The sequence below is a fragment of the Lygodium microphyllum genome, chromosome 6, assembly GCF_053477565.2.
Source record: "Lygodium microphyllum isolate KBCC chromosome 6, Lygodium_microphyllum_v1.1.10, whole genome shotgun sequence".
NCBI classification, from domain to species: domain Eukaryota; kingdom Viridiplantae; phylum Streptophyta; class Polypodiopsida; order Schizaeales; family Lygodiaceae; genus Lygodium; species Lygodium microphyllum.
Window position 1 is genome coordinate 101,852,942 of NC_141140.1, and position 16,497 is coordinate 101,869,438.

Genomic DNA, 16,497 nt, shown 5'->3' on the forward strand with positions numbered 1-16,497 from the left:
TCTGTGCGTAACATGCTCCTCTCTTTCCTCTCAGCGCCATAGCTGAGAGCCTCCTCGTACACCACCCGCCCCTGCCGCGGGGCAAGAAGCAGCTCCTTCCAGCTCACCCCTGCCTCCAAGAACCTCCCTCCTACATACCCCCTCTCCCCTCCCTCCCCTCCCCCGCAGGTCCACGTTACTTCTCTTCCCCCTTCTCCCCCTCCCTCTGATCCCTGCGTTCCCCCCCCCCCGATCACCGCAGCTGCCCCCGGGGAACCTGATTGCTTCCCTCCATCTCCAAGGTCCTATGTGCTGCTCGTAGCCTGCGCTCTGCAGGCCTCCCCTTCGCAGGGAAAGCTGGCCAATACATTGGATGCTGTCCCGTGCATGTGAAAAGCAGCAACAATAGGTGGAGTAAGCGGCCGCTACGCCAGCCTTCTACAGGACTTCAGAGAAGAGACGGATTCGACCATGAAGTCCCGGAAGAAGCGAGGTGTTGATGTGGTAGGTTTCTCACAGTGATCATCTTGTCTTAACTCCTTTCAGTAGCCATTAAAACAGAGCCCGGTTGTGTGGCTTTAGGTCAAACATCTCAATCAGTGACTGAACTTGGTAATGGCCAAACCTCATGTGTTGCCCTATGCAAACGCAATTACAAGAAGCTGACTAGTTCATGACTCGTGAGACTAAAACCCTAGAAAAGGCAGCACCGATCTCTGGTACCAGAGTGAGAAGTTTGGCTTTTATTGATTGGCATTGAATGTCTCAAGGTTGTATTAGGATTCGATGTTCTGATCGGCTAACATGATGTCAGCTATTTTGCAACCTAGCCCACGGCACCAGGCGCTTGTTTGTAGGTTTACAGGCTAAGCAATTGTATATTGCACATGCAACCTAGTTTGCAGCCTTATTATTTGGTGATTACAGGCATTGCCGATGCACAAACACATCTTAACAGCAATGACAGGCCCCAAGCCTAGTGACTGGCTTGCTTCTTTACACTCATTTGATTTTGTTCTCTCTGTTTGCAGCCTCCCAAGGTGAAAAGCTTCATTCTCAGTGTGACAAGTGTTCCTCTTGAGAACATCCAAGATCCGCTTTCTCAATTTTCTTGGGATTTTGAGAAGGTAATTAATATTCTGGAACAATGCTTCTACGAACAAAAACTGTATCAGAAAGTTGTTGGTGATAAGTGTTTGTGGTGGGTTTTACTGCAGGGTGATTTTCACCATTGGTCCGACCTGTTTTACCATTTTGATACTTTCTTTGAAAAGTATGTAAAGACAAGAAAAGACCTGCAGCTCGAGGAGGATTTTGTTGAGTTCAATGAGGGTTTACCTAAAGATGCTACATTACAGATTCTTAGGGTGACTCGGATAATACTGGAGAACTGCACCAATAAATACCTTTATCGCTCCCATGAGGTATATTCAGGATTCAAGATTGTATGTCGGTGTGTTTGTTGCTACTCATGCAATCAGTTTAACAGCATATGGTTTGATGACCTTGTTTCTGCACTGTGGCCTTCTTTGTGAGGGATTGCATGTTCGTGAGTTCGAAAACATATGCATCACATCAAGTAAGTGCAGGCTGCACAAAAGATCTGTGAAAAGAGTGGGCTCAATGAGTAAAAATAATAGGTTGAGTTATTTAAGCAATTGTGGGAGGCGGCATGTTGCACTAAAGGGATGCTTGATGTGGCAAAGTGCTCTGAGCCTTTTGACAAGTGCAAGTTAATGCAAATGTACCTACCTTGAACATTCTCACTATATTCCAATCCAGCAAGTGAACCACAGTCAAAACTCTTCAGTTCTTGGGCTTTCAAGATTGTGATAAATAAGGGCTCTATCATACTAAATGAAGCAAATGTGGAAAATCATGTTGCACCAAATGCTTGACGTTTCTCAGCTGTTCCATGTTTCTATATCATCTGTTTACTTGTTTACAAAATGTTTCTTCTTTTTGATTAGATCAGATTTTCCATGTTACTGTTTCAGCTTATTGTATTGATATTATTTGTTATTTTTGCAGCATGTGATGTCATTACTAGCAGCTACGGATCCAGAAATTGTTATATCAGCATTGCAAACATTAGCTGCTCTTGTAAGGAAGCCTGTCCAGTCCAATCGCCCAGTGAGGTGGCATGGCGATCCTGTTATGAATGGGAAGCTGTTTTCATTATCCCAAGGATGGGGTGGCAAAGAAGAGGGACTTGGGCTTCTATCCTGTGCAGTGGAAGGTGGTTGTGATTTCAAAGTCAGCCAACTGGCATCAACTCTTCACTTTGAGTTCTATGCAGATGGATCAATTCCTGGTGATTCCAGCTCAGGAGATGGATATGGCTCTTCAGGGTTGCAAGTTATACATATTCCTGACATACATTTGCGACCAGAAAGTGATCTCCAACTCTTCAAGCAGCTGTTGGATCAGTATCATGTGCCCAAAAAGTTAAGATTCTCCTTGTTTACTCGATTGCGTTTTGCAAGGGCATTTCATTCATTACCCATCAGAAGGCAGTATATTTGCATTCGACTCTTGGCTTTCACAGCGCTTTTGCAGTCAAATCCAGATCATGAAGAGTTGACAGCTTTCTTTGTCAATGAACCAGAGTTTGTTAATGAATTAGTTGCATTACTCCAGTCAGAAAACACTGTTCCAGAAGATATCCGGATTTTAGCTGTACTGGCATTGGCTGCACAAGCACAAGATCGACCTCGCCAATCAAATGTGTTGGCTGTTGTTAGTGCTGGTGGCCATAGGGGTATTTTGCCAAGTCTTGTGCAGAAGGCTGTTGCCTCATTGACAAATGAGGCAGGAACTTGCTCTATTGCATTTGCAGATGCTCTCTTGTCTCTTGTGACTGTTCTGGTTTCATCCTCTTCAGGTTGTGCAGCATTACGGGAGGCAGGTCTAATATCCACATTGTTACCACTTCTGAAAGATACCAAGCCACAACATGTTGATCTTGTAACATCGGCTGTCCATATTTTGGAGGCATTCATGGATTACAGTAATCCTGCAGGTACTTTGTTTCGAGATTTGGGGGGTTTGGATGATACGATAATGAGGCTGCAATTTGAGGTCTCTCATGTTGAAGTGGCTGCTAGGGATAAGGAGGAGGATATGCAGGTATTGGACAAAGGCAAGAGTGTTGGACAGGAAAATAAGGATGTTCAAACCCCTGAGAGCAGTGTACAAAATGAGGCACTCATTCCATACCGTCAGCGACTTCTGTTGAAGGCGTTGCTTCGAGCTATTGCCCTTGGAACTTATGCATCTGGGAACACAACACGGCTACATGGGTCAGAAGAAAGTGCTCTACCTGCATGTTTGCATTCCATCTTTAAGCATGCAAAGGAATTTGGGGGAGGGGTATTTTCTTTAGCTGCATCTGTGATGAGTGACTTAATCAACAAAGATCCTACATGCTTTCCTGTTCTTCATGCAGCTGGCTTACCAGCTGCATTTTTGGATTCCATAACTGCTGGTGTACTCCCTTCCTCAGATTCTGTTGGGTGCATTCCCCATGCGTTAGATGCAATTTGTCTTAACAACATTGGTTTGCAGGCAGTGAAAGATTGCAATGCTTTGCAGTGTTTTGTAAAAATATTCACCTCCAAATCATACTTGAAAGCCCTGGGTGGTGACACACCTGCAGCAATAGCTTCAGGTCTGGATGAACTGATGCGTCATGCACCTTCTTTACGAGGGCCAGGAGTTGATGCTTGCATTGATATTCTGAAGGCCATTGCTGTAATGGGTGGTGCTGCTGATGATTCTACAGTGGATGTGGAGACTTCTGATGTTCCTATTCCCATGGAAACAGATTCAGAAGAAGTGTCATCTGTGAGAGAGGAGGACCTAAAAGAGATTCAGGGAGCTGATACTGCATCTGATACCTCTCAGGCAACCGGAGAAACATTTCTTCCTGAATGTATAAACAATACTGTGCAAATGTTGGAAACAATTTTTCAAAATGCAGATACTTGCAGGGTTTTTATTGAGAAAAAGGGTATTGAAGAGCTGCTTCGGCTTTTCACACTTCCTCGTCTGCCTGTAACTTTTGGGGGCTCCCCTACGGCCTACAATATGTTTCTTACATTTAGAGCGTTTTCTTCACAGCATGCTAATACTCTTACAAAGGCAGTTTGTAGTGCTTTTAGAGAGCACTTAAAGACAACTGCTGTCACATTAGAGTCTTTGCAAAGCTCAAGGCTATCTGATCTAGATGCTGAAATTCGAGCAAAGGTTCTTCGCGAGCTTTCTGCATCTGAATGCTTTTTATCATTGACAGCTTTTCTTGTGAGGAGTTTGGCTCCCATGATGACTGAAATTAATAGTTTGGGTACTGAGGTTTTCAATGACATAGGGGCAATTCACAGATGGGTCCAGTGGCAGATCTCTGTCCTTGATGATGAGAAAATAGACTCCAAACGAGAGGAGGAATCTACAAGCAAGGCCAATGGAAGTGGCGGCGCAAGTGGGGGGGCTAGGGATACAGAAGATGAGCCTGAGGCAATGCCTGTCCTTCGGTATGTTAATCCTGGTTCTCGCACTCGCTGGGGTTTAGAGTCAGAGTTGATTTCTTTACTGCCTACAGATCAAGGTGATCGGCGCTCTCGCAGAGAGCATGTTGCTACTGAGCTTCTGAACCACGTGGCACGCCTGGGGCGGTTGGCTCGTCATGCTACTGTCCGTACAGTTCGAGGTGATCTGGATTCTACAGGAAGTTCTGGTGAAACTGTTTCAACCCAAGAACCCTCAAAACGCAAGTCTGCAGATACCTTGAATCATGAAATGATGGTGAGGTTAGCTACTGCTGCTAGAGGCCTGTATGTGGCTTTGGGAAAGGCTATGGCTGTTCCCTCACGACGTCGGGATGATGCTGTCACAGTGAGTCCAGTGGCAAAAGCTATTGCCTCTTCTCTTTCAATCCTCTTTCTTAACAACTTGCAACATGATGGTTGTGTTGGGTCCTCATCATCATCATCCGAGTCTTCAATGTCAGTCAAGTGCAGATACCTGGGTAAAGTAGTGGAGGATATAACAGCAGTTGTTATGGACAGCAGAAAGAGGAATTGCAACACAGTAATGGTTAATTGCTTGTATGCACATGGAACAATCAAGCAATTGCTAACCACTTTTGAAGCAACTAGTCAGCTTTTGTGGACTTCTGCACCAAGTTCTGGTACCCCAATGGAAACAGAGACTGGAAAGATGGAAGCAGAGAGCTCTGAACCCAAAGTAGGTGGACAGGCATGGCTTTTAGAGACTCTACGTAACTATGCCAGGCTGCTGGAATATCTGGTGACATCCTCCACCCTATTGGTTCCTTCTGCTATGGCACAACTTTTAGTTCAGCCTGTGAGTGGGGAAACTATTCCCATCCCCAAGGACCCGGAAAATTTTGTTTTGGCTCTTCAAGCACAAGTTCTAGAAGTGGTACTCCCTGTGTGGAACCATCCTATGTTTCCTCAGTGCAATCCAAATCTAATCGAGTCGCTTTGCTCTATTCTAAGACACATATATTCTGGTATAAGGGACACAAAAGGGCAGAGATCTCATGAAGTGGGAACTACTGGAAACAGATTCAACTTATCACCTCCTAATGAGTCTACAATTTCTATGATAGTTGAGATGGGGTTTTCAAGAGCTAGAGCTGAGGAGGCACTCAGGAGAGTAGGACGCAATAGTGTTGAGATGGCAATGGAGTGGTTGTTTGGTCATCCTGAGGAGGTCTCCCAAGAAGATGATGAGCTTGCCCGTGCATTGGCATTGTCTTTAGGCAGTGGCAATAGTGACACAGGCAGTGAAGACACCAATGGCAAAGCAAAAGAGCTTGTTACAGATGAAGCAAAGCCACAGCCTCCACCTATAGAGGGGATGCTCTCTACTTGCATGAACTTACTTAACAGCTCTAATACTGTGGCGTTTCCCTTGGCAGAGTTATTGGTTACTATGTGTACACGCAGCAAAGGCCAGGATCGGGCTAAGGTTATTCCATATCTCATCCAGCACCTGAAGCTCTATAAAGCTGAAGAGTCGGACAGTGACGCTAGTCCCTTGTCAACCATCTCTCACTTGTTGGCTTTGATTTTGTCAGAGGATAGCTTTTCTAGGGAAGTGGCTGCTGAAAATGGAATTGTCAGCATAGGATTGGACATTCTAAGCAACTTCAAGAATGGTACAGACACAGGGGACAAACAGACTGCACCTAAGTGGGTCACTGCTTTGCTTCTTATCTTTGACTATATGCTACAGTTCAAGCCAAAGTACGACTCAAACCCCCAACTGAGCCTAACGTCTGTCACTGAGGATGTTGCAAGTGATGCATCGGGCTCAAACTTGATAGCAAATAAAGATGATACTGAGAAAGTAGAAAGCAGGTCGTGGGAAGCTGTCCTGGGGAAGCCCACTGGCTATATGACTGAAGATGAACAGCACAGGACCATGTCTGCTGCTTGCAAACTTCTCTCAATGAAGCTGCCAGCAACAACGGTTCAAGCAGCACTTCAACTCTGTGCTAGACTGACCAAAAGCCATATGATAGCCATGCAGTTTCTTGATGCAGGTGGTCTGTCGGCTCTTCTTTCTTTGCCAAGCAGTAGTCTTTTCCCTGGTTTTGAGAATGTGGCTGCAGCTATCATCCGCCACCTCCTTGAAGATCCTCAAACTCTTCAGCAGGCCATGGAGTCAGAGATTCGTCATTCCTTGGCAGCAGCTCAAAGTCGCAACAATGGTGGACGGTTATCTCCCCAAATATTTCTTACAACAATGGCTCGAGTTGTTGCTAGAGACCCAGCTATTTTTTTGCAGGCCGCTGCTTCCGTCTGTCAAATTGAAGAGGTAGGTGGCAGGCCCTATGTCATCTTGGCAAAGGAGAAAGAGAAGGATAAGGACAAGGAAAAGGAAAAGGAGAAGGAGAAGGTAGAGAAAGAGAAATATGAGAAAGATAAAGGGAAAGGCATTCATGATGAATCAAATCTTGCTGCTGCTGGTACCAAAGGTATTGAAGGAGGTAAATTAACAAAGGGCCATAAGAAGGTTCCTCAAAGCTTTGCACATGTGCTTGAGCAGCTACTTGATGTTATCCTTGATTTTGTTCCCCCTGAGAAGGATTCAAATGCTCAATTAAAGGTTGGCAGTCCAGGTTCAGCCACTGCTATGGAGGTTGATGAAGTTTTAGTCAAAGACAAAGGAAAAGCTAAAGTTGATGAACCTGTAACTTCTGAAAAGCCATCTGTATCAGGAAGGTCAGCTGCCTTATCCAAGGTGACGTTCATACTTAAGTTAATTACAGAAATAATACTGATGTATTCTGCTGCAGTGAGTGTTGTTCTAAGGCGTGATACAGAGAGCTGCCAAGGAAGGGGTCCCTATCATGCTGGTTCTGATGTGATTGGTCATGGGGGTCTTCTATATCATGTACTTCATCGGTTAATACCAAGCTTACCCTCTGGAGCAGCTGAAAAAACATCAGAAAATGAATTAAGAGAAAAGCTTTCAAGTAAAGCAGCTCACTTTCTGGTGGCAGTTTGTATGCGTTCAGCTGAAGGCAGGAGACGGCTGTTTTCAGAAATAGCAAAGGCACTTCTTGCAACTTCTAAGCCCACTGAAACCAGTTTGCAAGATGGTTTAAAGGCACCTGATAGGCAAACACGTGCCTTTGTTGATCTGTTGAATACAATTCTCTCATCACATACGTCTTCAGGTGGGGGTCAGGCACCTGGAGTTTCTGCAGAAATGGCAAAGGCAATGCTGGATGCAGGGATGGTTCAGGCTCTAACATCAATGTTGCAGGTGATTGACTTAGATCATCCTGATGCTCCTAAGCTTGCTGGTGGTATTGCAAAAGCACTTGAGGCTTTAACGAGGGCTGCTGGAGACCATCTGTATGGAGCAGAAACTACAAATGCAAAGAAAAACACAGGGAGTGCTAATAGGGATGGTGAACAAAGGGTCATTGCACCTAATGGCCAGGTTACTGATGGTGGCCAAGCTGAAGAAAGGATGAATCAGGATATTGAGGAAGCATCTGTTAGGGTAGGTTTACACACAGCTATCAGGGCTATGCAGGCACTAGTTGGGGGTGATGAGCAGTTAGAGATAGATCATGATATGGGCCTCGACAGAGATGCTGATGTCCACTTGGAAGGTGAAGATGAAGAGTTCATGCATGATGCTGCTGAAGTTGCAGGGGAGCTTGAAGATGTGGCTACAACTGCCACAATGACCTTCAGAATGGACCATCCGGCAGAAGATGATCTGGGAGATGAGGAGGAGGACGACGAGGATGACGAGGAGGACATGGAAGGAGATGCTGGGGAAGAGGATGATGAGGATGATGAGGATGAGGAAGATGAAGAAGATGAAGATGAGTTGGAGGATGATGAGGTTGCCCTTTCGCCTCCAGAGACAGATGTGGAGGACCATGACCTTGAGGAAGAATACGATGAAGACATGGCAGAAGAAGACGAGGATGAGGATGAGGAAGATGAGTGGCGAGAGAATCGTATTATTGAAGTGAGGTGGCGGGATGGCACTACTGGGTTTAACCACGTGCAAGTGCTAGGGCATGCTGATGTAGGAAATAATGCAGAATTCTCGGTGGATCCTTTCCCAAGCATGAATATAGATGATCTGTTTGGTGCATTTCGACGTACTGGAGGAAATGATCGGCGGAGAGGTTCAACTTACAGGGCTTTTGAGAGGACAGGGAGTGAGAACACTTGGACATCTCGACATCCACTGCTGAGCCGTCCTAACCTCTCTTCAGTATCTGCATCTGGGGGGCTATTTGGAAGCTCCTCATGGGCTTCTGGAGGGACTGTAAGCAGAGAAACTGATTCCATTCTTGAACGAGGCATGGATGTGACACGCCTTTTCATGTACGATGGTTCAATGTTATCCGACAACATAGGGGATACATTGTTTGGAGATCGTGGTGTGGGAGGTCAGGGAGGAACATTCTTGGACTTCCCCATGTATCCTATGCCTCGCATGGGAAGGCGAAATGGTAGAACTGACGGTCGCTTCAGTAGCTGGACAGATGACAGTCAGCTGCAGGGAGGGGCTCATGACGTTGCTCTTGCTCAAGCAATTGAGCAAGTGTTTTTGTCACAAGTTGCACATCTTACCTCTTCAGATGAGCAGCCATCAAGTCAACCCACTGCTAATGGAAGTACGCCAGCTGCTGTTGATCCAAGTGGAAGGGTTTCAGATCAAGTTACAGCTGAAGGCCGAGCTGATAGGGACACTACCTCTGGAGAGCATGAAGATGTTGGTACTGGTGAAGAAAATGTATCTCAACAGGCTCAGCAAAATGGAAGTACACCCAGCTTTGCATTGAGTACTGGTGAAGCTCAGGTTTATCAAACAAGTAATGAACCTCAAAGTCAACAAGCTTGCAATACAGACATTGATGTGCACATGCATGATGAAAGGAGCGGGTCTGCTGCAAGGGATGTAGAAGCTGCTAGTCAGGACAGCAGTGGTAGTGGTGCCACAGTTGGAGAGAGTCTACGAAGTTTAGAGGTGGAAATTGGCAGTGTGGACGGTCATGATGAAGGTGATAGACATGCGGGTTCAGTGGGAGAAATGCGCCCCCCTACACGGGAAATTCTTTCAAGAAGTCTAGGTGCAGAGGTCAGATCTAGACAAGTTGATACTGATGAAGATATGGATGGACCTCCAGTTGTGGAAGGTGATACCAGGCACTTGCCTAGTGCTCGTGATTCAACAGTTAGGGAAGGTGATGCTGCTGAAAATAGGGGAGAAGGAGAAGATGCTCTGCAAAGAGAGTCTGGAGATGCACCCATGAGCTCCATTGACCCTGCATTTTTAGAAGCTCTTCCTGAGGATCTAAGAGCTGAGGTATTGGCTTCTCAAACACAAACAACAAGGACAGAGGGTCATCAGTCCACAACAATAGAGGATATAGATCCAGAGTTTCTTGCAGCACTTCCACCTGAAATACAAGCTGAAGTTCTTGCACAGCAGCAGGCTCAAAGGGTGCTGCAAGCTCAACAGGTGGAAGGGCAGCCTGTGGATATGGATAGTGCTTCAATTATTGCAACCTTCCCAGCCGAACTACGGGAAGAGGTATCTGTTTGATAGAGAGTTCTTTTGTCTCTCTTTTCACTTTTGCTTATCATTTTGTGCTTTGATTTTACAGGTCCTTCTTACTTCAGAAGAAGCTGTCCTTGCCGCTCTTCCACCTGCTCTTCTAGCTGAGGCTCGATTGTTAAGGGAAAGGGCTATGAATCAATTTCAAACACGCAATTTTTTTGCACAAAGGCTTGGAAGTAGACGAAACAGCATTGAGATTAGTGGCCGAGGGGTGACTGCTGCCATAGATCGAGGTGTTGAAGCTATTTCTGGCTTTCCTGGACGGAGGGTTCCATCAGCCACCCCGAATGGTGCTGCCAAAGGGAAGGAGGGAGATGGCAAACCCCTTGTCGATACTGCAGCTCTGAAAGCAATTCTGAGGCTACTGCGACTTGCTCAAGTATCTTCTAAAAAGCTGCATTCAGATGCTTTTGAGGTTTTAGCTGTTGTGAAAATTGGCTTTCTGAAGTGTGAGGTTTGCTTTTGCAGCCTTTGGGAAAGGGACTTCTGCAACGGTTGCTCTATAACCTATGCGCACACAATCTTACATGTTCAACCTTAGTGGAATTGTTGCTGGACATGCTGAGACCAGATGCTGAGGGACAATTTGATAACGGTCTTTCTGCTGATGGTGCTCCTTCCCATCGTCTCTATGGTTGCCAGTGGAATGTTGTTTATGCCCGTCCTCAGCTTTCAAATGGTACTCTTTAAAGACATGTTTGCTATAAGTAAATGGCAGCTTTTGACAAAAACACACTTAGGCTTTGATAAATGTTTTGAAAAGTTTCTATTTTTAAATTCTCAAGAGAGACAGTCATTTTCAAACTACTGATCCATTGATGTCTAGGGGTTCCTCCTCTTGTATCTCGCCGAGTGTTGGAGATTTTGACCTACTTGGCAAAACATCATCCTCTGGTTGCTTGCCTTCTGCTCTATTTTGAACCAGTTACTTCTCTTGAAGTAGAGGCAGACTCTCACAAAGGTATAGATCCATGTAAGGAGAAGGGCAAAGGGAAAGCTGATTATGAGATGATTTCAGAGGATCCTAAGCCAGGACATATACCACTCGTCCTTCTTTTGAAATTGCTAAATCAGCCACTCTATTCTAGGAGTAGTGCTCATTTGGAGCAGGTATATTGCTAGCTTTAAAAATGTTCCGGGTTTGCTGTTTCTGTAAGAAAAGCTGGTCAGTGACACTTCTATTGACAGGTATTGGGCTTGATTGAAGTGGTGACAAGCAAGGCTGGAGAGATTGTCGAATCACGGAGTCAAACAAATACAACAACAGTGGAAAGCACAGAACAGGGGAAGACTGACGTTGAGGAGTTGCGAGATACTTCTCAGAACAGAGGCTCTGCTGCTGCAAGCAATGGGGATGGTGGTGACACACAAACTGGTGCTCTTGATTTGCAGCCAAGGCCCAGTGAGGTTATTCCCAAGGAGGAACGCGTTGAAGCATCAACTTCTGGCTCTGAAGAAAAGTTGGATCCATGTGCAATTCTTTTGAGCTTACCGAGTGAGGAGCTTCGAAAGCTTTGCTTGCTTCTTGCACGTGAAGGGTAAGTTAATGGGACTGATTACTTTTGATCTTACATAGTGTATGGTCAAGGTATCTCGGTTTTGTTTTACAATTTCTGTCCCTTGCAGACTCTCAGAGCTGGCATATTCACGAGTTTCAGAGGTGCTCAATAAGCTAGCTGATTTGGCAGCCCCACATCGACGCCTCTTTATTACAGAACTGGCAGATGCTGCTAGAAACCTAAGTAGCTCTGCTGTCGACGATCTGAAAAACCTTGCAGATGCAGACTCTTTACCGATAAGTACAGCTTCCATGGTTGGATCAGCAATCTTAAGAGTGTTGCTGGCTTTGAGTGCTTTGACTGCAATCAAAGATAGAAGTCAAGAGGGTAATATGGATCAAGACCATGAGGAGAGCTTGTCTATAGTAAGGGATTTGAATACAGCAATTGAGCCTTTGTGGCAAGCTCTTAGCAATTGTGCTGGTAAGATTGAGGGTAGGCTCGCTGTACCGGCATCTGCTTCATCAAGTAGCTTCTCTATGGTGGCTGGTGGTTCTGCTGTAGCACCTCCACTTTCGCCAGGAACCCAGAGAGTTTTACCTTTCATTGAAGCTTTCTTTGTTTTGTGTGACAAGCTGAGATCGGTTCCAGCATCTGCAGTAAATCAGGAGCTTGGCAGTGCAACTGCTTGTGAGATAAAGGAGGCAGCAACATCTGCTTCTGTCACAAAATCCCCATCCTTTCAACAGAAACGAACTGAGGAGAAGGGAGTTACCTTTACCAGGTTTGCCGACAGGCATAGGCGTTTACTCAATGCTTTTGTGCGACAGAATCCTGGCCTCCTAGAGAAGTCACTGTCCCTTCTTCTGAAAACTCCAAGATTGATAGACTTTGATAATAAGAGATCTTACTTTAGATCTCGGATCAGACAGCAACATGAGCAGCAGCATTATGCCCCTCTTAGAATCTCAGTTCGACGAGCGTATGTTTTAGAAGATTCATATAACCAGTTGAGGATGCGAACTCCTGATGAACTCAAGGGTCGCTTGACCGTGCAGTTTCAAGGTGAAGAAGGAATTGATGCTGGTGGTTTAACAAGAGAGTGGTATCAACTGCTCTCAAGGGTGATTTTTGACAAGGGAGCACTTCTCTTTACCACAGTTGGAAATGAGTCATCCTTCCAGCCTAATCCAAATTCTGTCTACCAGACAGAGCATCTCTCCTATTTCAAATTTGTGGGCCGCGTGGTATGCAACTGTACCAGCTTTTTAAAATTGTTTTGTTCGCTGGATAGAAATTGTTTGTGGAACAGTTTAAGCATTATGTTTATTTTCATGTTTGTCAGGTTGCAAAAGCTCTGTTTGATGGTCAACTTCTTGATGTATACTTCACACGATCATTCTACAAACATATATTAGGTGTGAAAGTAACCTACCATGATATTGAGGCCGTGGATCCAGATTTTTACAAGAACTTGAAGTGGGTTCTTGAGGTATATAGTTTCCTTGTTTACCTTGAGCCTATTCTCTGTTACTGAATATTTATAATACTCTATTGTACTGATCACACTACTGCTGCAGAATGTTGTAAGTGACATGCTTGGTCTCACGTTTAGCATTGATGCCGACGAGGAAAAACACATTCTTTATGAAAGGACCGAGGTATCTTTGTCTTTATTAGCATTTATTTCCTTGAGTCTCCTCGTTGCATTGTGGGGAGTGTTCATGTAGTTTGGTGAGCTTTTTCTTTTGGGCTTATCTTTGTTTTTACTGAAATTTGGGCAGGTTATGGATCATGAATTGATTCCAGGAGGAAGGAATATCAGAGTAACTGAAGAAAATAAACATGAATATGTGGATTTGGTTGCAGAACACAGGCTTACCACTGCAATAAGACCGCAAATTAATGCCTTCTTAGAAGGCTTTAATGAACTTGTATCTAGGGATCTTGTTTCGATTTTTAATGATAAAGAGCTAGAGCTTCTTATTAGTGGTCTGCCAGAAATAGACTGTGAGTATACTAAAAACTTGTGTTGCTAGAATCTTTTAGAGCTGCCTATTTCTCTGTACTTGACATTCTGTTTTTGTCAGTGGAGGACTTGAAAGCAAATACAGAATATACAGGGTACACTGCTGCCTCCCCAGTTGTACAATGGTTCTGGGAGGTGGTACGCAGTTTCAGCAAAGAAGACATGGCACGCCTTCTGCAGTTCATCACTGGCACCTCCAAGGTACTTGAGATGTCTCTTGCACTTTATTATTTGCTGCTGTTTGTCCATGCCGTGGTACTAAACATGGAAGTGGAATATCACAGGTTCCACTGGAGGGGTTCCGTGCACTCCAAGGAATATCAGGCCCACAGAAGTTTCAGATTCACAAAGCATATGGAGCTCCTGAGCGGCTTCCATCAGCTCATACATGGTATTCTGCAGTAGCCAAAATTTGCTTCATATCAAGTCTTGTACATTTGTTTGTTCTCTCATGTTTTGTGTGGTGTGGTCTGCAGCTTCAACCAACTTGATCTCCCAGAGTATTCCTCAAAGGAGCAGCTTCAACAGCGTCTTCTTTTAGCAATTCATGAAGGAAGTGAAGGTTTTGGTTTTGGTTGATGAATGTAGACTTGATTTGATCATGACAAATGCCTTTTAAGTGCCCTATTGCTCAAACTAGTGATCTAGAAGTGGATCCTGAGCAGTAGGATACAAGGTCAAAGTTTTGCCCCCAAGTGAAAGTTGAGGTGTGGTGACTTCCCATTGCTTGTATACTGCATGCTGGAATAATTTTGTGCATTGCTTGGGAATATCAGAATTCAACATATATATGTTTCCCATAGCCTCAACCCCTGAAGATAAATGTCTTTATTCTTATCATCCCTCAAATGGACTTTTTGGGCAAGAATTGCAGCCCTTCGAAGAGAATGTGAATGTATGTATCTTTACAATGAAGTCCCATTTGGGCAAAAAGAATGTATAAAATATGAAGCAAATGTAACAAAGGCAGTCCCTTTTTGGGAAAGATTCTTTTCAGAGAGTTTCAAGGCCTTCTCATGTAAAGAAGTTTTGCTCTTACAAGTTGGTGGCTGTGTTTGGTTTCTCACTGATTGATTCCTTGAGGTGGATGCTGTTAATATTTTACAACAAAGTCGTAAATTTGTAAGCAATCTGAAGCTACCATGTGCTATGAATGGTTAAGAAGGATTTGTCTTTTGAGAAGAATGTCCCTGTGGGTGGAAATGGTTGATCATGGCTCATAATGGAAGATCACTACTGGGTGTTCCAACGTGTGTTGTAAAGAGGGCTGGATTGCTTGTGTTATATTGGCATTTCTCTCACACCGTTGAGATGACATCATGATGAAGTCATCATCAATCTTTGTAAATAGAAACTTAAGATTTTGGGCCAAACATGTCTCATTAGTGTCCGTCTTCACTTTGGCCAAAGTTGCGAGGGTTGTGCAAGATGAGATGAAAGCTAGTTTGTTTGGGGACTGTGTCAGTGGCTTGCTAGTATCTTGCGCTTTGACGAGGTTTTGCGATATTGATTGGGTGAACACTCGGATGCTGATTTCTCTCATTCTCTAAAGAATGCATCTTCTATTTTGGGGTGCTGGCATTAAACTAGGCTCAAGTGTAGGCTGTGTCCATATAATTAGAGATTTTTGTATGATTTTTGAATCAACGAGTGTTGGGGTAGTTAAAGAGCCTCAAAAGCAACAAGACAAATCTCTCTTAGCTTTCATTAGGAGACAATTGCTACTATAGAGGTTGAGAATGGTAGTAGGTATTATTTAAGTTCATTTTGGTTTCAAACCTACCTCAACTGCTTGTATCTAACAAAGTTTGGATTCCTTATTGTGTTTTTGAAGGGGCTTAAATATTTCATGGAGTCACTTTATCTAAGTAGGATGATGCTAGTTTTGAGGTATTCTTGAAGCCTATCCACCTTGAGCATGTGCTCACATGCCTCGATCTAGACCTCCAAGTCATGCACGAGTTTGCGAGCACCTTCACTCTTCATATGTGTGACATTGATGGGCACGATATGTTATGGGTACATAAACAAATGTTTAAAGACACAAAAGAGGCGAATAATAACAAGAAAAGTGGTGGCTAGGTGTCTCACATGTGTCTTTGCAAGAAAAGCTTTCGCTACTCTTCTAGGCACGCTCAATCTTCTTGGTTGTGCTAGGCTTTCTCGAAGATGATGAGGACAATGGTGAGAATTTAGGCTCCAAAGCCCTTTTGATCACATACATTGAGTGGAGGCCTACTAAGGAGCCTATCAACCTAGTAGAAGAGGATGCTTTAGTGTGCCAACAAGGGTTGATTGGATCTGATCCATCTCCATTCAAAAAACCAAATCATCAACATGCTTAATCTTGCTTCCCCGACACTTATTCTGGTTGGTGGAATTGACTACACACTACTCTCAGACACCTTGCAATACTGAGACATGAATAAAGAAGAGCTTTGTTGCATTCTTGTCAAGGATTCCTTCGACGACCTCATATATTACAATTTCTCATTTGCCTTTTATAATCCTTTTTATGTTAATGTAAAAAGTTTTACATCAATATATTATTAATACATATTATCTATACAAATGGTAAATTTGTTTCCGTTAATATATTGTGTGCATGTATGTAGGAAACATACTTGAGATGGGATAGATGTGTATGTGTGAATCACATTTGTATTTGTGTTTCATTGTTACCATGCCTCATGTGTACATGCAACATCATTTATGCGCTAAGGATTTACATGCATCAAAATCCTCATGCAACATAACTTGTTTATCATCAATAAATAATATAAAAAATTAAACTAAACGAATGCAAATAAAGATTGTGAAGGGAATAATTTATTTATAATATCTATAATTTTTACAAAAAGA

At 43.9% G+C, this 16,497-nt stretch overlaps 1 protein-coding gene across 1 annotated transcript; it reads left to right on the top strand.

Moving 5' to 3' along the window:
• The first annotated feature begins 270 nt into the window (after positions 1 to 270).
• LOC148034876 (E3 ubiquitin-protein ligase UPL1-like) lies at positions 271 to 14,676 on the top strand. Its single transcript, XM_087679810.1, has 15 exons — positions 271 to 483; positions 1,011 to 1,106; positions 1,197 to 1,403; positions 2,011 to 10,080; positions 10,154 to 10,486; positions 10,576 to 10,786; positions 10,934 to 11,217; positions 11,296 to 11,645; positions 11,734 to 12,853; positions 12,952 to 13,098; positions 13,187 to 13,267; positions 13,391 to 13,616; positions 13,697 to 13,836; positions 13,920 to 14,026; positions 14,112 to 14,676. The coding sequence occupies exons 1-15, from the start codon at positions 451 to 453 to the stop codon at positions 14,212 to 14,214; spliced, it is 11,508 nt and encodes a 3,835-aa protein (XP_087535936.1). The 5' UTR covers positions 271 to 450; the 3' UTR covers positions 14,215 to 14,676.
• Positions 14,677 to 16,497: the final 1,821 nt, after the last annotated feature.

Coding starts and splice junctions, on each gene's coding strand:
- LOC148034876 (XM_087679810.1), top strand. CDS start 451: ATGAAGTCCCGGAAGAAGCGAGGTGTTGATGTG. Junction 1,107..1,196: donor TTTCTTGGGATTTTGAGAAG/GTAATTAATATT, acceptor GTTTTACTGCAG/GGTGATTTTCACCATTGGTC. Junction 10,487..10,575: donor GGCTACTGCGACTTGCTCAA/GTATCTTCTAAA, acceptor TTGCTTTTGCAG/CCTTTGGGAAAGGGACTTCT.